The following is a 17287-nucleotide window of genomic DNA, read 5'->3' on the forward strand; positions in this document are numbered from 1 at the left end:
TTGAGAGCGATGTTTGCCTTAGGTCTTCCAGAGAGGGGAAAAAAGTAAGACCTCAGAAACTCGGTATTTTACACTGACCTAAAAGCTGTATGACTCAGAAGAGCCTGACTCACTCAGCCTCAGTCTTTCTATTATTTCTTAAAGCATCTAAGACCCCACGCTTTCTCAGTGAAGTGGCTTGTAGCTACCAATTACCAGCAATTGTCTCCTCCAAAGGCACCAATTCTAACAGCAATTCACTTGGGTACAATTGTGTGGTTTGGAGTAAGAGCAGCAGTGAGGCAAGGAACTTAAATCTGTTCCTGGCTCCAAAAGTGCTTTATGATACTTGTCCTTTGTCCATCTTAGTCTCTGTGTCTAAAATTAGCACCAACATCCTTCCCAGGCATGACTGAGATGGATGAAGGTTATAAGGGTAGAAGCTCTCTTTCTGGTCAGCTCTTACAGTGCCTAGAACAGAACTGCAGGAATGCATGCTTTTTAGAATCTTTATGACCCCAATTAAGTAAACCCTATTAAGGCTCATCTTCCTATTTCCCCTCTCTCTGTTTCCCTATTTGAGGAGGGGTAAGTATCAGAAAGAGAGAACCTGAACTGAACAGAAGGAAACAGAAGTTCCACGTCAACTCACTACCTGTCAGCCTTGGTATCAGGGGTGCCCACCTCCCACCCCTGCCTTGCTGGCGGAACCGAGAAACTGGGAAAAAAAAAACAAACAAAAAAACAACTGTTGTAGCTTGGAGAGAATTAATAGAACTAGGATTCCATGGATGTGAAAGTCTTCCTGAATATGCTAAATAAACCAAGTTAGATAACAGTGCAGTTTGTAAAGACACTTTTTTCCCACGGTTTCTATCTTCCAGTTTGGGCAGAGGGCAGGAGAGGCACAATTCTTGGAACTTGAATAAGGAACAGAAATTCCTAATTTAGCCTCAGAAGAGACATCTCTGAAAAATACTCTACCAGGAAAAACTGAAGTGTAAAATGATACCTCAAAGAAATCAATGCTGGAACCCATAGGATCATATGTTTCATGGATGTACTTCAAAACTATTTCTCAAAGCAATCTGTTGCATCAGTCTTTGGGCTAATGAAGGCTGCCAGTCACAGTTCCATCATGGAATGACTGGCATACTCTGTAATGATCTGTAATACTACAACTACATCAGAACTGCTCTGCCATACAGATAGTACCAGATGGTGACGTGATTATTGTATAAGGCCTCATACTATCCACCTGTCCTTGCAAAAACTCCCTTAGCAGACATGCACCTAGTTGACATGAAAGAACAATTTTGAAATGTGATTTGAAAGTGTTTTATATCTGGCCTACTTTGCTTTGAATTATTCTTTCATTTGCCAAAGAGCTCTTGCAAGGTACTGCACAATGGCTAGGCAATTATTATTATTAATGGTAAAAACTGCAATTACTTTTGCACCAACTTAATAATAAAGAGCTAAAGTCTAAGCTTCCAGTCTCCCAGCATCCCTCACACGATGGAGGGCAGCACCATTGAGTCTAATCATGCTTGAGACGGTGATTGCCTGATATGTATATTAAATACTATGCTGAAGAGACGGATCCTTTCAGTAGTGTTTTTTTCAAGCATGTTACATTTAGAATTAAGACCTGCCTAGAAAATAAGCTACTTAGTGCTGAAGAAACAAAAACTTGACAGGATTCCTAAGTCATCATTTATATGTAATATTCTTCCTACAACACTGGGTTTGGAAGGATAATAAATACATAAAAATAAAATTCTGCAGTTAACTAATAAAAAAGAGGTAATGCAATGTTGAATAATGAGAAACTGCTAATTGCGGTAGCTAACTCCAAGCCACTTTTTTTGTACTGCTCGGCCCATCATGGGGCATTCCTTACTTTGGAAGTAGATAAGAGCAAGTTGGAAGGCCAGAGTCAGGCAAGGCTGGCCAAATCCCACTTCTGCAGGCTGCTGCTCGAATCATCCTGGCCTGATAGATTCCCATATGCAGCACACTGCGATTCCCACACGCTTGGATCCGGTTGCCTGGACTATATCCAATGCTTCTGGGTAAGACTGAGTGCTCTGTAACTAATGGGCCTGGGGTGAAAATGATCCAAGGGTTGGAAACATCCTAAGCCATGTGATAACCTCTTTTTTTACTTTATATCCCCCATAAGTTCTGATACAATACATTTAGAAGGGAACTCACTAAAGATTTGCTGAATGAAGAGAGGGATGGAAGGAAAAAGGAAGGAAGGAAGGGTTTATTTGGTGCAGATTCTTCAGCATTTTGTTTTCCCAGACTTCCTTCTTTTCCCCTCTTCTGGACCCACCTTTTTGCCATCTCACCGTTGACGAGCAGCTTCAGCTTAGAGGGTAAAGACAGGCATGATCGCGACTGGCCACCGTACTGGCCGGTTCTCTCTGTTAGCAGACTTTTGCAAAGGGTTTAGATGGAAAGGGTGGCTCTTCAGGTGGAAAACAAGTCGTGGGGGTCAGGTTCTGGGTGCCTGAAACTGCTCTTCCTTCACTCCACTGCGCCATGACTGGCTGCCCCCTGAAACTTCAGCTGAGCTGGCTTGTCAGGGCTCGCTAGGAACTGCTGAGCTGCATCTGTCCTCACTTGGCATGGCTTCCTCAGCCCCCTCCACATCTCAAGAACGTGGCCTTGGGCCCCCTCCTGCTCTGACCGTTTTGCTTGCCTGGGTTTTTTCACTGTCTGCCATGCCCAGATCCCAGCTGTTCATTTGTACCTGACCTCTGACTGCTAGAACCTCTCCATTCTTATATCTCATGTAGTTTCAGGTCCCCAGCCAGGTTCTGGATGTTACCCAAGCCCGCTCCCCATTCTCTAGCTTCATTCTAGCCTACACTTTATGCTTTGCCTTAAGCTTTTCTGATACTAGCTCCTATTGCCATCTCTAGTCTTAATTCTGATAGTGGGACTGCTAGCTCCTCTTCTTTCAATAATAAAGGGCTAGCTGTAACTAGCTGTGGCTCTGTGATACCTAACGCCAGAGGAAGCTACTATATTCTATCATTAGTTTCCTTGTCTTTCTCAGTGACTAAAGCTAAGCCTCCTGAAGGTAGAGACAGCCATAGGAACCTTCACTTCTCAATAAAATGTTGATGAATGTTACAGAAAAAGGAACTCTCAAGAATGGCTGCATTTCACAACTCATCTCTCAAGTTTTACTCTGAAGTTACTGAAGCCTTCAGCGACCAGAATCTAATAAAGGTGAATCACCAAGTTTATAAATGAATGAATTCCTAATAAATTAAAAATATAAGGGATAGCATATGGGTAATAATGGGAAGGACTGTGCAGTTTGAAGTCACTCAGACCTGGGTCTGAATTCTGGCTCTTACAGCTAAGCCTTCAGCAAACCAGTTAACAGCTCCGAGCTTCGAAGTTTTATTATACAAAGGTGACAACCAGGTTCCTAAGAGGAACCTTCGTTTCCCACTTTGTAAAATGGTGATAAAGCTACCACTTTACCTCATGGACTGTCAAGATTTGAAAATAAGATAAAGTATGAGAAAAATTATTTTGTAAACCTTAAAGCACAATATAGGTATTAATGATTGCTATTATAAATTACATGTATCTTTGTTCTTATGGCATCTGAGTTAAAAACAACATAAAACCCTAACAGGAGATAAAGGTAATCTATTAGATATTTTTCTCTAATAGGTTGTTTTTATGCTGAGGCATGCCCCCACACTTATAAATTATGAAAACAGAATAATTATCTCTTACATTGCTTGAGTCAGGCTAGTCAGGAAGGCTGGTTACATAATTTATGGAGGACTTTTTCTAATCCTCTGCTACTCTCAAGAAAACAGTAGTTGGGATTACATATAGCAAAACCTTCTGAAATCATAAAAGGCATTGAGATACTTTTTAAAATTCCTCAAATTGGTCTGGCCTTAAAAGATTTTTACAACTCCCAGGACTGTTGGCTTCCGTGCAGCCCTTAAGCAGGGAGGCGGAGGCCCTGAGGCCACACTGCCACACTGGGCCTGGAGGCAGAGCCCCTGACAGCCTGGCATATCCTCTGAAAACTCTCTCCTTTCTAAGGTCATGTCTTCCCCATCTATAAAACATCCATTTATATGTATTTAGAAGAATAAAAGCCATTTTTTAGACAGTAGGGCCTGTTCTTCAGGATTCCAATTACGTAAATCTACAAGGATCCCCTTGAAAACAAGTGAAGGTTTTCTCCGAACCTTCTCTGGGGCAGACGCTAATGAATGCAATACTTTCATTGCTCCTGTAAGATTCACTTCAAGACTGCTGGCAAAGAAACTTTTCTTCCATGAGCACGAATTGGTTTCCTGTATTAAAAAATGAGGAAAATCATTCCATTGATATAAAAGCCACTTTGAGCAGGCTGGTCAGGAAATACAAAAGTAGAAATTCTCATTGCATCATCTTACTAATTGTATAGCACCCCAGTTGCAATAAACGTTACCAGCTGGCTTTTTGCATTTTTTTTTCTACTATGCAATTTTAGTCTATTGAGTCCTATTAACCACAAATCATGTGAAAAGGTGCGGGAAAAATAGACTGAGAATGGCATAACAAGCATTTGCAGAACGATCAGTCCTGGTCCCAAGTGAAATTATAAGGGCAATAGATAGGCATAATGTAATAACACCAAGATACCATTTGAAAGGGACCCAAAGAACCCTTGTTTCCTGAAAGAAAAAGTGTAAAGATACTTGGTTAGGTTGAACATATGTATGCTGTGTTTTGATATGACAATTGCTTTCACATAAAGAGACACTTTATAAAGTACCAAAAAAAATCATATTTTAAAAAACAAGCTCATAGTATTTTCACCATTTTACTGGTTTGGGATATTGAACATCAGTCTCTGAGTTTTTAAAGAAAACAAAACAAAACACCCGGAACAGGACTTTAAATTTTCTCTGTTCTATCCTTGTCCTTTTTATCAATAGTTTTTATCCCTAAAATAACTAAAGGCCTGATGAAAGACCCTAGAGAATGTTTTCACTGTAGTAGAGAAACTCTTTAAGTCTGAGATGTAGCACATGAAGCAGCAGCACAGGGAAGTGAAGAAGACTGAAGGGAAAACAGGGGACCAGTGGAGAAACCCTGGGGGCAGCCTGGGAAGGCAGACTACACCCTGGACTTGAGCATCAGCTGAATTAGATACATGCAAATGTGAAGCTTGAAAAAAAACTGTACAAAAACAAAAATCACAACCTTCAAATGACAAACCAAGCAACCAATCAAACTGTCATTAAATTTTATCATTAAATAAGTAGCAAAAGGTAGGCACTATATAGCAACCTTCTGTGTCCATGGATGCAAATGAATGAATGGTCTTTAGGCTTGAATTTCATCTGGCTACTCAACTAGAGGAATCATCCGCTCAAGAAAGACTGATACAGAGAGCCCTGCTGTCTAAGATGCTCAGGGACACCGGGCTGATTCAGTCAGGGCCATGCTGGTACCTGCTGCTGCTGCTCTCTGCTCAGAGCATACAGTGGACATCCCTTTGTTCCTTTTAGACCAGTGATTCTCTTCTCATGGTAGCTCACAGGGAGGCATCTGCAGGCTCTGCCTTGCATCACACTCTGCTTTTCCAAAGAGACGCCAGGCCTGGGCCATTTTGCGAAGTTTAGTGAGATTGGGTTTAATCTATGGGAAGAAAGAATAACTTCAATTAGCAATATGAAAATGTAGGTAGCACACAGGCCGGGCGCGGTGACTCACACCTGTAATCCCAGCACTCTGGGAGGCCGAGGCAGGCGGATCACAAGGTCAGGAGTTTGAGACCAGCCAGGCCAATATGGTAAAACCCTGTCTCTACTAAAAATACAAAAAAAATTAGCCGGGTGTGGTGGTGCATGCCTATAATCCCAGCTACTCAGGAGGCTGAGGCAGAAGAATTGCTTGAACCTGGGAGGCGGAGGTTGTGGTGAGCCAAGATCGTGCCACTGCACTCCAGCCTGGGCGACAGAGTGAGACTCCGTCTCAAAAAAAAAAAAAAAAAAGAAAATGTAGGTAGCATACAAATATTTCCAAAGTCTGGCTGTTATAAACTGTTTAGATTTCTAACTTCTGGATTCAATAGAGATTACAGATTGTTTTAAGGATCAAAGGGGACTGAGAACTTTAAGTCTAGATTCCCAGCCCTTCAGCAATGGAGAAAAACTTTCTTCATATTTTTCTTTGTGAAACAAAGAGGTTTTAATGACGTAAAATCAGCTAGTTGAGTCAAAACATTAGTACCTGAAAACTCCATGCAAGAAAAGATTTTATATCTCTTAGCAGGGAAAGGTTAGCAAAAGAAAAGATTTTGGGCAGGGCGTGGTGGCTCATGCCTATAATCCCAGCACTTTGGGAGGCCAAGGTGGACAGATCACCTGAGGTCGGGAGTTCGAGACAAGCCTGACCAACATGGAGAAACCCTGTCTCTACTAAAAATACAAAATTAGCCGGGCGTGGTGGCGCATGCCTGTAATCCCAGCTACTTGGGAGGCTGAGGCAAGAGAATTGCTTGAACACGGGAGGCAGAGGTTGCGGTGAGCCAAGATCGCACCATTGCACTCCAGCCTGCGCAACAACAGCAAAACTCCATCTCAAAAAACAAAAAAAAGGAAAGATTTTGGAAAGCAGCAACAGGGACATTCCTGTTATGTTCTCCATGTTCTCCTTCACTGAAGATTATAACAAGGACAGAAGTCCTTAATTTAAGCCATTCTATGCCTTTACTGCATTATCCACATTGTAGTTTGTAGGTTGCTGGGTAATTAGGGCCAAAGCATAATATAGAGATCCCCAAGCTTGGGTCCCTGTCTGATGATCCTCAAACCATAACTCAAGATCCTTGGGGATGGCCAGCTACAGTCACAGATCACCGTTTCCAGCAGGTACTATCAAGAAACTGGAAGTTGAGGCTCTGTATTGCAACAGTGAATTTGCTGTGCTTCTACCAACTTTCAGTAGCTTCAGAAAGAACTGCATGTTATGAAACCTAGAGCCAGCAGGCAATAGATATTCAGGATACATAAGTCTGTACATGTGTTAAGTTTTAAAATACAAAGCCATTATGTAGGTGACCTGACAGTTCAGTCTAAGCTCCATTTTGGATTTGAGCTGGAAAATGAAATGGGTGAGGCTTTATGTGAAACTTCCAATGCAGATTTTGCAAAACTGTCCTATTTTGGAAAGGACTAAGACAGATTACAGTTGCGTAGTAAAAGCCAGAAAAGAAAGAGAAGATAAACTTTGCTCCCTCCTGCTCCTGTTAGTCATTAATGTACCTGTTTTTCCTGCTCCAAGTGGTCTATGTCAGCTAATGGCAGCATAGAAGGTCTCCCGTGAGCACACTGGAATGGCAGCTGGCATGAGGACAGAGCTTCAATAAGGCGGCAACTTTCCTGTAAGCTCAGGCCATCATTAAACTTAATGGCCCCTAAATAAAAGAGAGAAACAAGAAGGTTATAGCGTATATAGTGGGAAACCAATGCTGACCTTGGGTCACTGCCAAATATTTGGAAAAAGTAACATGTTTCTTAGGCTTCTTTAATGAAGCTTTAATCCTGCTTGAAATTGGTGCTTATAGGCCGGGCACGGTGTCTCACGCCTGTAATCCCAGCACTTTGGGAGGCTGAGGCGGGCGGATCACGAGGTCAGTAGTTCAAGACCAGCCTGGCCAATATGGTGAAATCCCGCCTCTACTAAAAATACAAAAGTTAGCCGGGTGTGGTGGCACGTGCCTATAGTCCCAGCTACTTGGGAGGCTGAGGCAGAAGAATCACTTGAACCCAGGAGGCAGGGGTTGCAGTGAGCCGAGATCATGCCACTGCACTCCAGCCTGGGCAACAGAGCGAGACTCCGTTCTCAAAAAAAAAAAAAAAAAAAAAGAGGGAAATAAATTAGTGCTTATGACCATGGATGAAACTAAGGCTTCAGGACTGCCCTTCTGTCTCTCAGCTTTTTCTTATGGAGTATTTGTCTTTCTAATCTCTGTAGGAGGCATTCCTTAACTTGTTAGGATCTTGCTTTCAGAGTTTTTCTCCAAGAGGCAAGAGCAGTATTTTTGCCTACTCTTTATGGGTTTGTGAAGTTGGGGTTATCTTTTTCCATGGATCGTCCAATAGCAATCTCTGATTGTTTCCTTACAATGTTCATTTTATTTGCTTCTTTTTTTCTAATTTCCATAATAATCTTCCTAATCTAAACTCGCATATTGTTATAACCTGCCTTTATGCATAATTTACCCAGTCAACAAATATTTATTAAGTATATACTTTGTTTTGGGAGCTTTGTCAGGCAGTTAATGAGATGGATAATTTCCATCCTCATGGCGCTTATGGTCTAATGGGGAGACAAACATGAAGCAGATAATTACACAATAATTTAAATGATAAATATAGGTGCTATAACATACAGGATATGAATATATAACAGGAAGACCAAACCCAGTTTAGGAGCTTAAGGAAGGCTTTCCTGGCAAAGTAGTATTCAAACTGAGACTTTAGGTTAAGAAAGACGTGGCTAATTGAAGAAGGACAGAAAAGTGTTTCAGGTAGAGGAGAAGGCCAGTGCAGAGGCCCCGACGCTGACAGATGTTTAGCACACAGGAAGTAGAAGACCAAAAAAGCAGGCTGGGATGTAAAGAACAAGGTGGAGGGTGATATGACGTGACACTGGAGAGGCAGGGAGGGGCCAAATCACGAAGACCCTTGTGGGCCACAGGAAAAAATCACATTTCTATCCCAAGAGCAATGGGTCATCATTGACACATTTTAGTTAGAAGAACAACATCTTGGAGGGATGTTTCAAAAAGATTCCTCTGGGTGCTGAGAGAAGAGTAGCTTGAAAGGGAGCCAGAGTGGATGTGAGGAACTAAGTAAGAGAACTCAACGTGGCAAAAATGAAAGAGGAGCCAGACAGACTGAATCAGACGGACTGAAGATTCATTTTGAAGGTGGCAATGATGACATTTGGTGATAGAGGAGTATGAGTCTGTTCTCACACTGCTATGAAGAAATGCCCAAGACTGGGTCATTTATAAAGGAAAGACCATTTAAATGACTCACAGTTCTGCATGGCTGGGGAGGCCTCAGAAAATTTACAATTATGGCGGAAGGCGAAGGAGAAGCAGGCACCTTCCTCACAGGGCCTCACCCAGCTCCCCATTTTCTATATTGTATCATATTACCCTGCTCAAGAACGCTCAACAGTGTTTGCTTTGGCAGCACATATAATAAAATTGGACTGATACGGAGAAGATTAGCATGGTCCGTGCACAAGGATGACATGCAAATTCATGAAGCATTCCATCTTCATTATTATTATTATTATTATTATTTTGAGATGGAGTCTCACTCTGTTACCCAGGCTGGAGTGCAGTGGTGTGATCTTGGCTCACTGCAACCTCCACCTCCTGGTTTCAAGTGATTCTCTTGCCTCAGCCTCCTGACTAGCTGGGATTACAGGTGCCCGCCACCACGCCTGGCTAATTTTTATGTTTTTAGTAGAGATGGGGTTTCACCATGTTGGCCAGGCTGGTCTCAAACTCCTGACCTCAGGTGATCCATCCGCCTTGGTCTCCCAAAGTGCTGGGATTACAGGCGTGAGCAACCGCGCCTGGGCGCATTCCATCTTTTTACAAAAACCCTAGAAGAAAACCTCAGAAATACCATTCTGGACATAGGCCTTGGCAAAGATTTCCTGGTAAAGACTCTAAAAGCAACTGCAATAAAACGAAAATTGACAAGTGAGACTTAATTAAACTAGAGAGCTTCTCCACAGCAAAAGAAACTATCAACAGAATAAACGGACAACTTACAGAATGGGAGAAAATATTTGCAAACTTCATCCAACAGAGGTCTAATATCCAGAATCTATATAAGGAACTAATATCCAGAATCTATAAGGAACTTAAATAAATTACAAGCAAAAACCAAAAAACCCTATTAAAAAATGGGCAAAGGACATGAACACACACTTCTCAAAAGAAGACATACACATGGCCAACAAGCATATAAAAAATGTTCTATGTCACTAATCATTAGAGAAATGCAAATCAAAATCACAGTGAGATACCATCTCACGCCAGTCAGAATGGCTAGTATTAAAAAGTTAAAAAATAACAGATGCTGGTGAGGCTGCAAAGAAAATGGAACACTTACACACTGCTGGTGGGAAATATAAATTAGTTCAGCCACTGTGGAAAACAGTTTAGAGATTTCTTAAAGAATTTAAAGCAAAACTACCATTCAACCCAGTAATCCCATTACTGGGAATATACCCAAAGAAACAGAAATCATTCTACCATAAAGACACATGCATGTGTTATGCTCACTGCAGCACTATTTACAATAGCAAAGACATGGAATCAACCTCAATGCTCATCAATGGTGGATTGGATAAAGAAAATGTGGTACATATACACCATGGAATACTATGTAGCCATAAAAAAGAACGAGATCATGTCCTTTGCAAAAACATAGACAGAGCTAGAGGCCATTATCCTAAGTGAATTAGAAAACCAAATACTGCATGTTCTTACTTAAAAGTGGGAGCCAAACATTGAATACACATAGAAACAAAGAAGGGGTAACAGACACCTGGGCCTACTTGAGGGTGGAAGGTGGGAGGTGGGTGAGGATCAAAACTACCCTCACTAATGGGTAACTCCTCTAGGAGTTATTCCTCCACTCATATAGGTCAGGCAGCACTACAGTCAAATTTTTGTGTTGGGATTTTGTTTTTGTAAAAGTGATTTTTAAAAATGTATATTCAGTTTCTTGATCTAAATTGTATTCTCCAAGAGTCAAGTAGTAAATGTACCCTCTGCCTCTTTCGTAATCCCGGCAGCCCTGCCAGGGCTCTGCATGCAGAGGTGTTTGATCACTGCTATGTTGAAGGGCTTACCATGGCAGGCTTGGGATGCCAACACCTTCTGGACAGTCAGTGGCAATGTCCCTTGGATGCCTCCTGTGGTCTGGAGTAGCTAATGCATAAACATGTTATTAACAGGAAAAGAAAATGGAACAACGAAGCCTTTTATGTGTGGTGCTTCTGTGTGAAACCCCAAAATAAAGGAAAAGCTTACCTCCACTTGTTCTCGGATGAATTCCTACAAAGCAAAAGGAAAATCGGCTTTAATCTACTGTTATGTTTTACTTGCCCTTTGATGGTTTACAAAATATCTCAATTTTCTTCTTTAAATCATGCCTCCTGAAGGAAAGAGTTCCAGCAATACAGCACTTGGGTACAAATTTATTTGTTGTAAGGCACTTTGAATATGAAAAAACCAAGCAACTGAATAGAATTCTTACTGAACACAGAATATATTTAGCTACTGAGACTTCCTCCAGAGATAGCTTCTCAACTAATGAGGTTATGTAGCTGGTGAGAGTAGCCTTGATGATTCAACCAATTCAAAACATCAGGAAGGCTTCTCACTAAAAGGCTGTCTGTGTGTGTAATCTTAGCCAGAACAAGTGTAATATTACACACAAACTGAGAATAAATACACAACAACCATCAACACAACCACTGTTCAGTATAACACTTGCTTAAATATCATAAACATAAGTAAACAGTCACTTTGGTTCCCACGGGCTTTTTGGGGACAATTCCATTTAGGTCAGAAAGTTTGTTTTCTGAGGCCCTTTGTTGAGAAATTTCTCCTCCCTTGCACGTCTCTGTCTCTGGGGTAACCTTTTCAATAGTTATATCCCTGTGGCTATTAATATTTACAAAAGAATTTTAAAGAAATTTAAAGCAGACACTATTTCATGCTACCAATTTGTTTAACCTCTGGAGGTAAAAAGAAAAAAACCTGTTGCACATTTAATGATTTCTTTATGAGAAAATCATTTCTTTACTCCTGGAAAAGGCTATGTGTAAATCTGCTCCTAAGATTACAATATGGTACATTTTCTTTTAAAACCAGACTCAGGAAATTCTCTTCCCTCCTTCATCTATACTCTAGTCTGCCATGCCTATAAATGAGCACAGTTACCAAGAGCTAGGTAGTAGATACTATATTACATATAATTTAAAAATCACGTTTTCCCAAACAAACCTAAACAGAAAGATGGTCTCATAAGACTCAATCCACGAACAAAGCTTAGTGTGGATGGAGAGCAAACATTCTTGTGTTTGTACATCTGGGACGGTAAAACAGCTGTTTGCAAGCTTAGTGAAGGGGTGATGGGTCTCATCTCAGTCCATTTTATATTCCAATGGTCTGTTTAATGCTGGATAATTTAATATTTTTATTTTATTTATTTATTTAGTTAGTTAGTTAGTTACTGATTTTGAGATGGAGTTTCGCTCTTGTTGCCCAGGCTGGAGGGAATGGCATGATCTTGGCTCACCGCAACCTCTGCCTTCTGGGTTCAAGCGATTCTCCTGCCTCAGCCTCCTGAGTAGCTGGGATTACAACCATGCACCACCACGCCTGGCTAATTTTGTATCTTTAGTAGAGACAGGGTTTCTCCAGGTTGGTCAGGCTGGTCTCGAACTCCCGACCTCAGATGATCTGCCTGCCTCAGCCTCCCAAAGTGCTGGGATTACAGTTGTGAGCCACTGCACCTGGCTGTATTTATTTATTATTTTTAATTTTTTGAGACGGAGTCTCGTTGTTGCCCAGGCTGGAGTGCGATGGCGCGATCTCGGCTCACTGCAGCCTCCACCTCCTCACCAGGCTAGAAGATAGAGCTTTATAGAAGGATGTATTAATGATCTTTCAACTGCTAGGATTCAAGTAGCTACCTCCTCAAAACACCAAAACTGTTCCAGCTTCTTCCAGAATCACACAAAATCTCTCCTGATCAGCTTGACGTAGGATAATCAAGATTTTCTGAAACCAGAGGTTTGTTTCCATTTGAAGCAAACTCCTTAACGGTAGTCTTTTAAGTTCCTTCAGGAAAAGTTTTTCTCATAATTTTCTGATTACATATTTAGGGATTGAATTACAATAAAAGACTCTAACAGATCCTATCTTTTGGATTTAGGACAATTTGGAGCAGGGGTCTTAGAGAAAGTATGTCTGTGGGGAGGAAAGAGCTTTGCTGGAAGCAGAGCAAACTCTGTCTGATCCAAAGGCGATTCTGGAAAGGGCAAAGCCAAAATTACCCAAGAGCTGACTGACAGCTGCTCTTCTTCTTGAATGTTTCCCCCTTGGCCTGCAAACGTGCTTAGGTCTTTTTTGTCTTAAAACAAACAAACACCTTTCCTCAGCCTTGAATCCCACCCCACACTTCCCAATCACCTCTAAGCTTTAGCTCTCACCCCATCTCTCTTTTACTGTGTGTAGCCAAAGTTCTTGAAACAGTTGTCTACTTAGCTTCACTTCCTCCTGCTTCACGCGCTCCTGACTCACTGCACTCTATCTTCAGCCCCACCTCATCCCCAGGAAATGATTCCACAAGACAACTAATGTCCTCATGACAGTCAAGTCCAACGTTTCAGGCTCTACTTCATAGCCGTTATTGACCATTCCCTCCTTGCTTAACTTTCCTTAGTTTTGGCAATATTACTTTTTCCTGGTTTTCCTCCTCCCTCTCTAACCAAGTATTTTCAGCCATCCTTAGAATTTCCTCTTTTCAGCAGAGCTTTCCAGAACTTTGCCAAAGCATATGCACCCTGGATGCTGATGTTCCACAGGCTCCACTCTTTTCTCTCTTCCTTTTCACTCTCCATATTCTCCCTGGACAACCTCGCTTCCTCAAGGCCCTTCTCCAGCTTCTGATACTATCAATATATATATACCGTTAACTCTCAGATAGATATGTACAGCCCAGATTTCTTTTCCAAATACCAGATCTTTTAAGTCTGCCTATCCACCGGGCATTCCACCTGAAGGCACATTCAATGCATCTAAACCCAGCTTCATGATGGAACTCCTAGGCAGGTTTGTTGCTCCTCATCTGTGTCCCTTCTCTGTCAATGGCACCACCATCCTTCCAGCCACCCATGCTACAACCCTCAGAATCACTGTTGCTTTTGTTTTCTCCTTTATTCCTTTCACATTTGATTGCTCACCAAGTCCTCTTGCTTCTGCCTCCCAAATTCTGTCTCAAATATGTCACTCCTCTCTACTCCCTCTGCTGCTGACTCAGTCCAATCCTCATCTTCTCTTACCTGAACCACTGCAATAACCCTTCAGCTGCTCTCCCTGACTCAAATCTTCCCACATCAATCTATCCCCCAATTTATCTACTACATCTATCCTCTAATTTTAGATTTTACTGTTTTAGATATTACTAAAGCACTTCAGACTTCTAGACAAGGTGGATGTGGATTTGCCTGTGCTCCAAATAAAGAAAGCTAGCGATAAAGGAGTAGGAACAATCATGAAAAAAGCAGGACACCATGAAAAAGGAAGAGTGAGATTTGGGGGAAAAAACACAACTTCTGGAAACAAAAAATATAGTCATTGAAATTAAAAATTTAGTCACTGAAATAAAAAATTCAGTAGATAAGCTAAACACATAATTAAACAGAAGATGAAGAGATACTTTAGTTCACTGGAAGATAAGTGAGGAGATTTCACAGAATGTATTACAGAGAGAGAAAGCAATGGGAAATATGGAAGAGAGTTGAAGAGGCATGCAGAGTAGAAAGATAAGGCCCAGTAGATATCTGACAAAATTTCCAAGAGACAAGAGAGAGAATGGGAAAGAAATGTTTGAGGTGGTAATGACTGCATACTTTCCAAACTGAAGAAGCATAGTGAATCTCCAGAAGGAAATGAAAATAAATCCATACAAAGATACATCATAGGGAAATTGCAGAACACCAAAGACAAAGTGAACCATCGTAAAAGCAACCAGAGGGAAAATCAGATTACCTACAGAGTAATAATTGGATTGACAAAGGACTTCAATGGCTAAAACAGAAAGTCAGTCTGGGTGTGGTGGCTCACACCTGTAATCCCAGCACTTTGGGAGGCCACGGCAGGCGGATCACCTGAGGTCAGGAGTTTGAGACCAGCCTGGCCAACATGGTGAAACCCCATCTCTACTAAAGATACAAAAATTAGCTGGGTGTGGTGGTGGGCACCTGTAATCCCAGCTACTTCGTAGGCTTAGGCAGAAGAATCGCTTGAACCTGGGAGGTGGAGGTTGCAGTGAGCTGAGATCACCCCATTGCACTCTAGCCTGGGTTACAGAGTGAGACTGTCTCAAAAAATAAAATAAAATAAAATAAATGTAATAGAAAGTCAAAAGTAGTGAAATATTTTCAAAATGCGGGGGGGATAACTGGCGATGTGAAATTCTGTTTTTAGCTAGATAATCATGCAAGTATGAAGGCAAAATAAAGATACTTTAAAAGACAGCTTATCATTCATGGACTTTTTTTTTTTTTTTTTTTTTTGAGACAGAGTTTCACTCTTGTCACCCAGGCTGGAGTGCAATGGCATGATCTCAGCTCATTGCAACCTCCGCCTCCTGGGTTCAAGTGATTCTCCTGCCTCAGCCTCCCGAGTAGCTGGAATTACAAGCACCCGCCACCACGCCCAGCTAATTTTTGTATTTTTGGTAGAGACAGGGTTTCACCACGTTGGCCAGGCTGGTCTCAAACTCCTGACCTCAGGTGATCTGCCCGCCTTGGCCTCCCAAAGTGCTGGGATTACAGGCGTGAGCCACCATGCCTGGCCCACGGACTCTTACTAAAATAACTTCTATTTATTTTTATATTTTTGTATTTTTTGTCTCAAGATCTGTTTGTGGATAAAAGATCTTGTAAGAGATTTACTTCAGTTAAAAAAAAAAAAAAAAACAGAACACAAAAGAACACAGAATAAGTAGGATGCAAGAGGCAATGGTGAACAAAGACTCTGGTGAACACTTTTTTTAATCTAAATAAAGATTGACTATAAAATAAATGATCACCAGGGAATTAAAAACAAGGTGGAATTAAAGTACTAGATAGCAAAATGGAAGATGGGAGGAGGGTGATGAGAGATGAACGGTTTGTAAGATTTTGGTACAGTTAGGAAGAGGATAGAGAAATGAATTACTTTTAAACTTTGATAAGTATGCACGCTAAAAGTTAAGGCTAATCTCTAAAAGGATATAAGTGGAATATATAACTTCTAAACGAGTAAAGCAAAAAAAAAAAAAAAAGAGAAATACAGAAAACTATAATAGAAAACAGGAAAGGAGAGGAAAAAGACAATAAAGACAAAATAAATGATATTTGCTATACAAAAAGAAACATATAAGTAATCAAAGTAAAAAGTAATAGTTCTCTCTAATACCTCCAATGCCACATCCCAGCAGTAGCTTTCCAAACCTTTACCAAAACATATATGTAAAGTGATCATATTTGGAATGCAATCTAAAATGAACCTTACTCTCCTGCTTAAAATTTTTCACTGGCTGCCTATAGGATAAAATGCAAACTACTTAGTAGAATATGCTAAATTATTTTATGATTTGACCTTGACAACCCATCTAGCCAACTCCCATCCAGTCAAAGATCCAAGTATAACTTCTGATTTCTCCCCCAATTTTTTTTTTTTTTTTTGAGATGGAGTCTTACTGTGTCACCCAGGCTGGAGTGCAGTGCAGTGATCTTGGATCACTGCAACCTCCGCCTCCCGGGTTCAAGCAATTCTCATGCCTCAGCCTCCCAAGTAGCTGGGATTACAGGCACATACCATCATGCCTGGCTAATTTTTTTTATTTTTAGTAGAGACGGGGTCTCATCATGTTGGCCAGGCTGGTCTCGAACTCCTGACCGCAAATGATCTGCCCGCCTTGGCTTCCCAAGATGCTGGGATTACAGGCGTGAGCCACTGCACCTGGCCTGATTTCCCCAAATCGTAACTACCAATAGCCTACCGTTGATCAGAAGTGTTACCAATAATATAAACAGTTGATTAACACATATTTTGTGTGTTGTATATATTACACACTGTATTCTTACAATTAAGTAAGCTAGAGAAAAGAAAATGTTGGCCAGGCGTAGTGGCTCATGCCTGTAATCCCAGCACTTTGGGAGGCCAAGGCAGGTGGATCATTTGAGGTCAGGAGTTCAAGACCAGCTTGGCCAACATGGTGAGACCCCATCTCTACTAAAAATACAAAAATTAGCCGGGGCGTGATTGTGTGCGCCTGTAATCCCAGCTACTTGGGAGGCTGAGGGAGGAGAATCACTTTAACCCAGGAGGTGGAGGTTGCAGTGAGCCGAGATTGTGCCATTGCACTCCAGCCTGGGCATCGCAAAAAAAAAAAAAAAAAAAAAAAAAGAAAAAGAAAATGTTAAGGAAATTGTAAGAAACAGAAAATAT

At 41.2% G+C, this 17287-nt stretch overlaps 1 protein-coding gene and 1 non-coding gene across 11 annotated transcripts in view; one reads left to right on the plus strand and one right to left on the minus strand.

Annotated features, from left to right (window-relative positions):
* Window positions 1-5246: 5246 nt before the first annotated feature.
* The window catches only part of MLH3 (mutL homolog 3), a 35334-nt gene continuing 23293 nt past the window's right edge, over window positions 5247-17287 (minus strand). For 9 of the 10 annotated variants that reach the window (XM_054448469.2, XM_063651874.1, XM_063651875.1 and 6 more), the window contains 4 exons: window positions 11090-11113; window positions 10909-10987; window positions 7287-7438; window positions 5247-5658 (listed from right to left, as the gene is read on the minus strand). In XM_054448469.2, the coding sequence (XP_054304444.1) occupies window positions 5545-5658; window positions 7287-7438; window positions 10909-10987; window positions 11090-11113 (369 nt within the window). In that variant the 3' untranslated portion in view covers window positions 5247-5544. Of the gene's footprint in view, window positions 5659-7286; window positions 7439-10908; window positions 10988-11089; window positions 11114-17287 lie in introns of those variants that run through there. The other variant, XM_054448473.2, reaches the window with a different exon arrangement.
* On the plus strand, window positions 9212-9318 carry LOC129013507 (U6 spliceosomal RNA). The gene has a single exon (XR_008493966.1). It is a non-coding gene; the product is annotated as a U6 spliceosomal RNA (small nuclear RNA).

The sequence above is a fragment of the Pongo pygmaeus genome, chromosome 15 (genome assembly GCF_028885625.2).
Source record: "Pongo pygmaeus isolate AG05252 chromosome 15, NHGRI_mPonPyg2-v2.0_pri, whole genome shotgun sequence".
Lineage (NCBI taxonomy): Eukaryota > Metazoa > Chordata > Mammalia > Primates > Hominidae > Pongo > Pongo pygmaeus.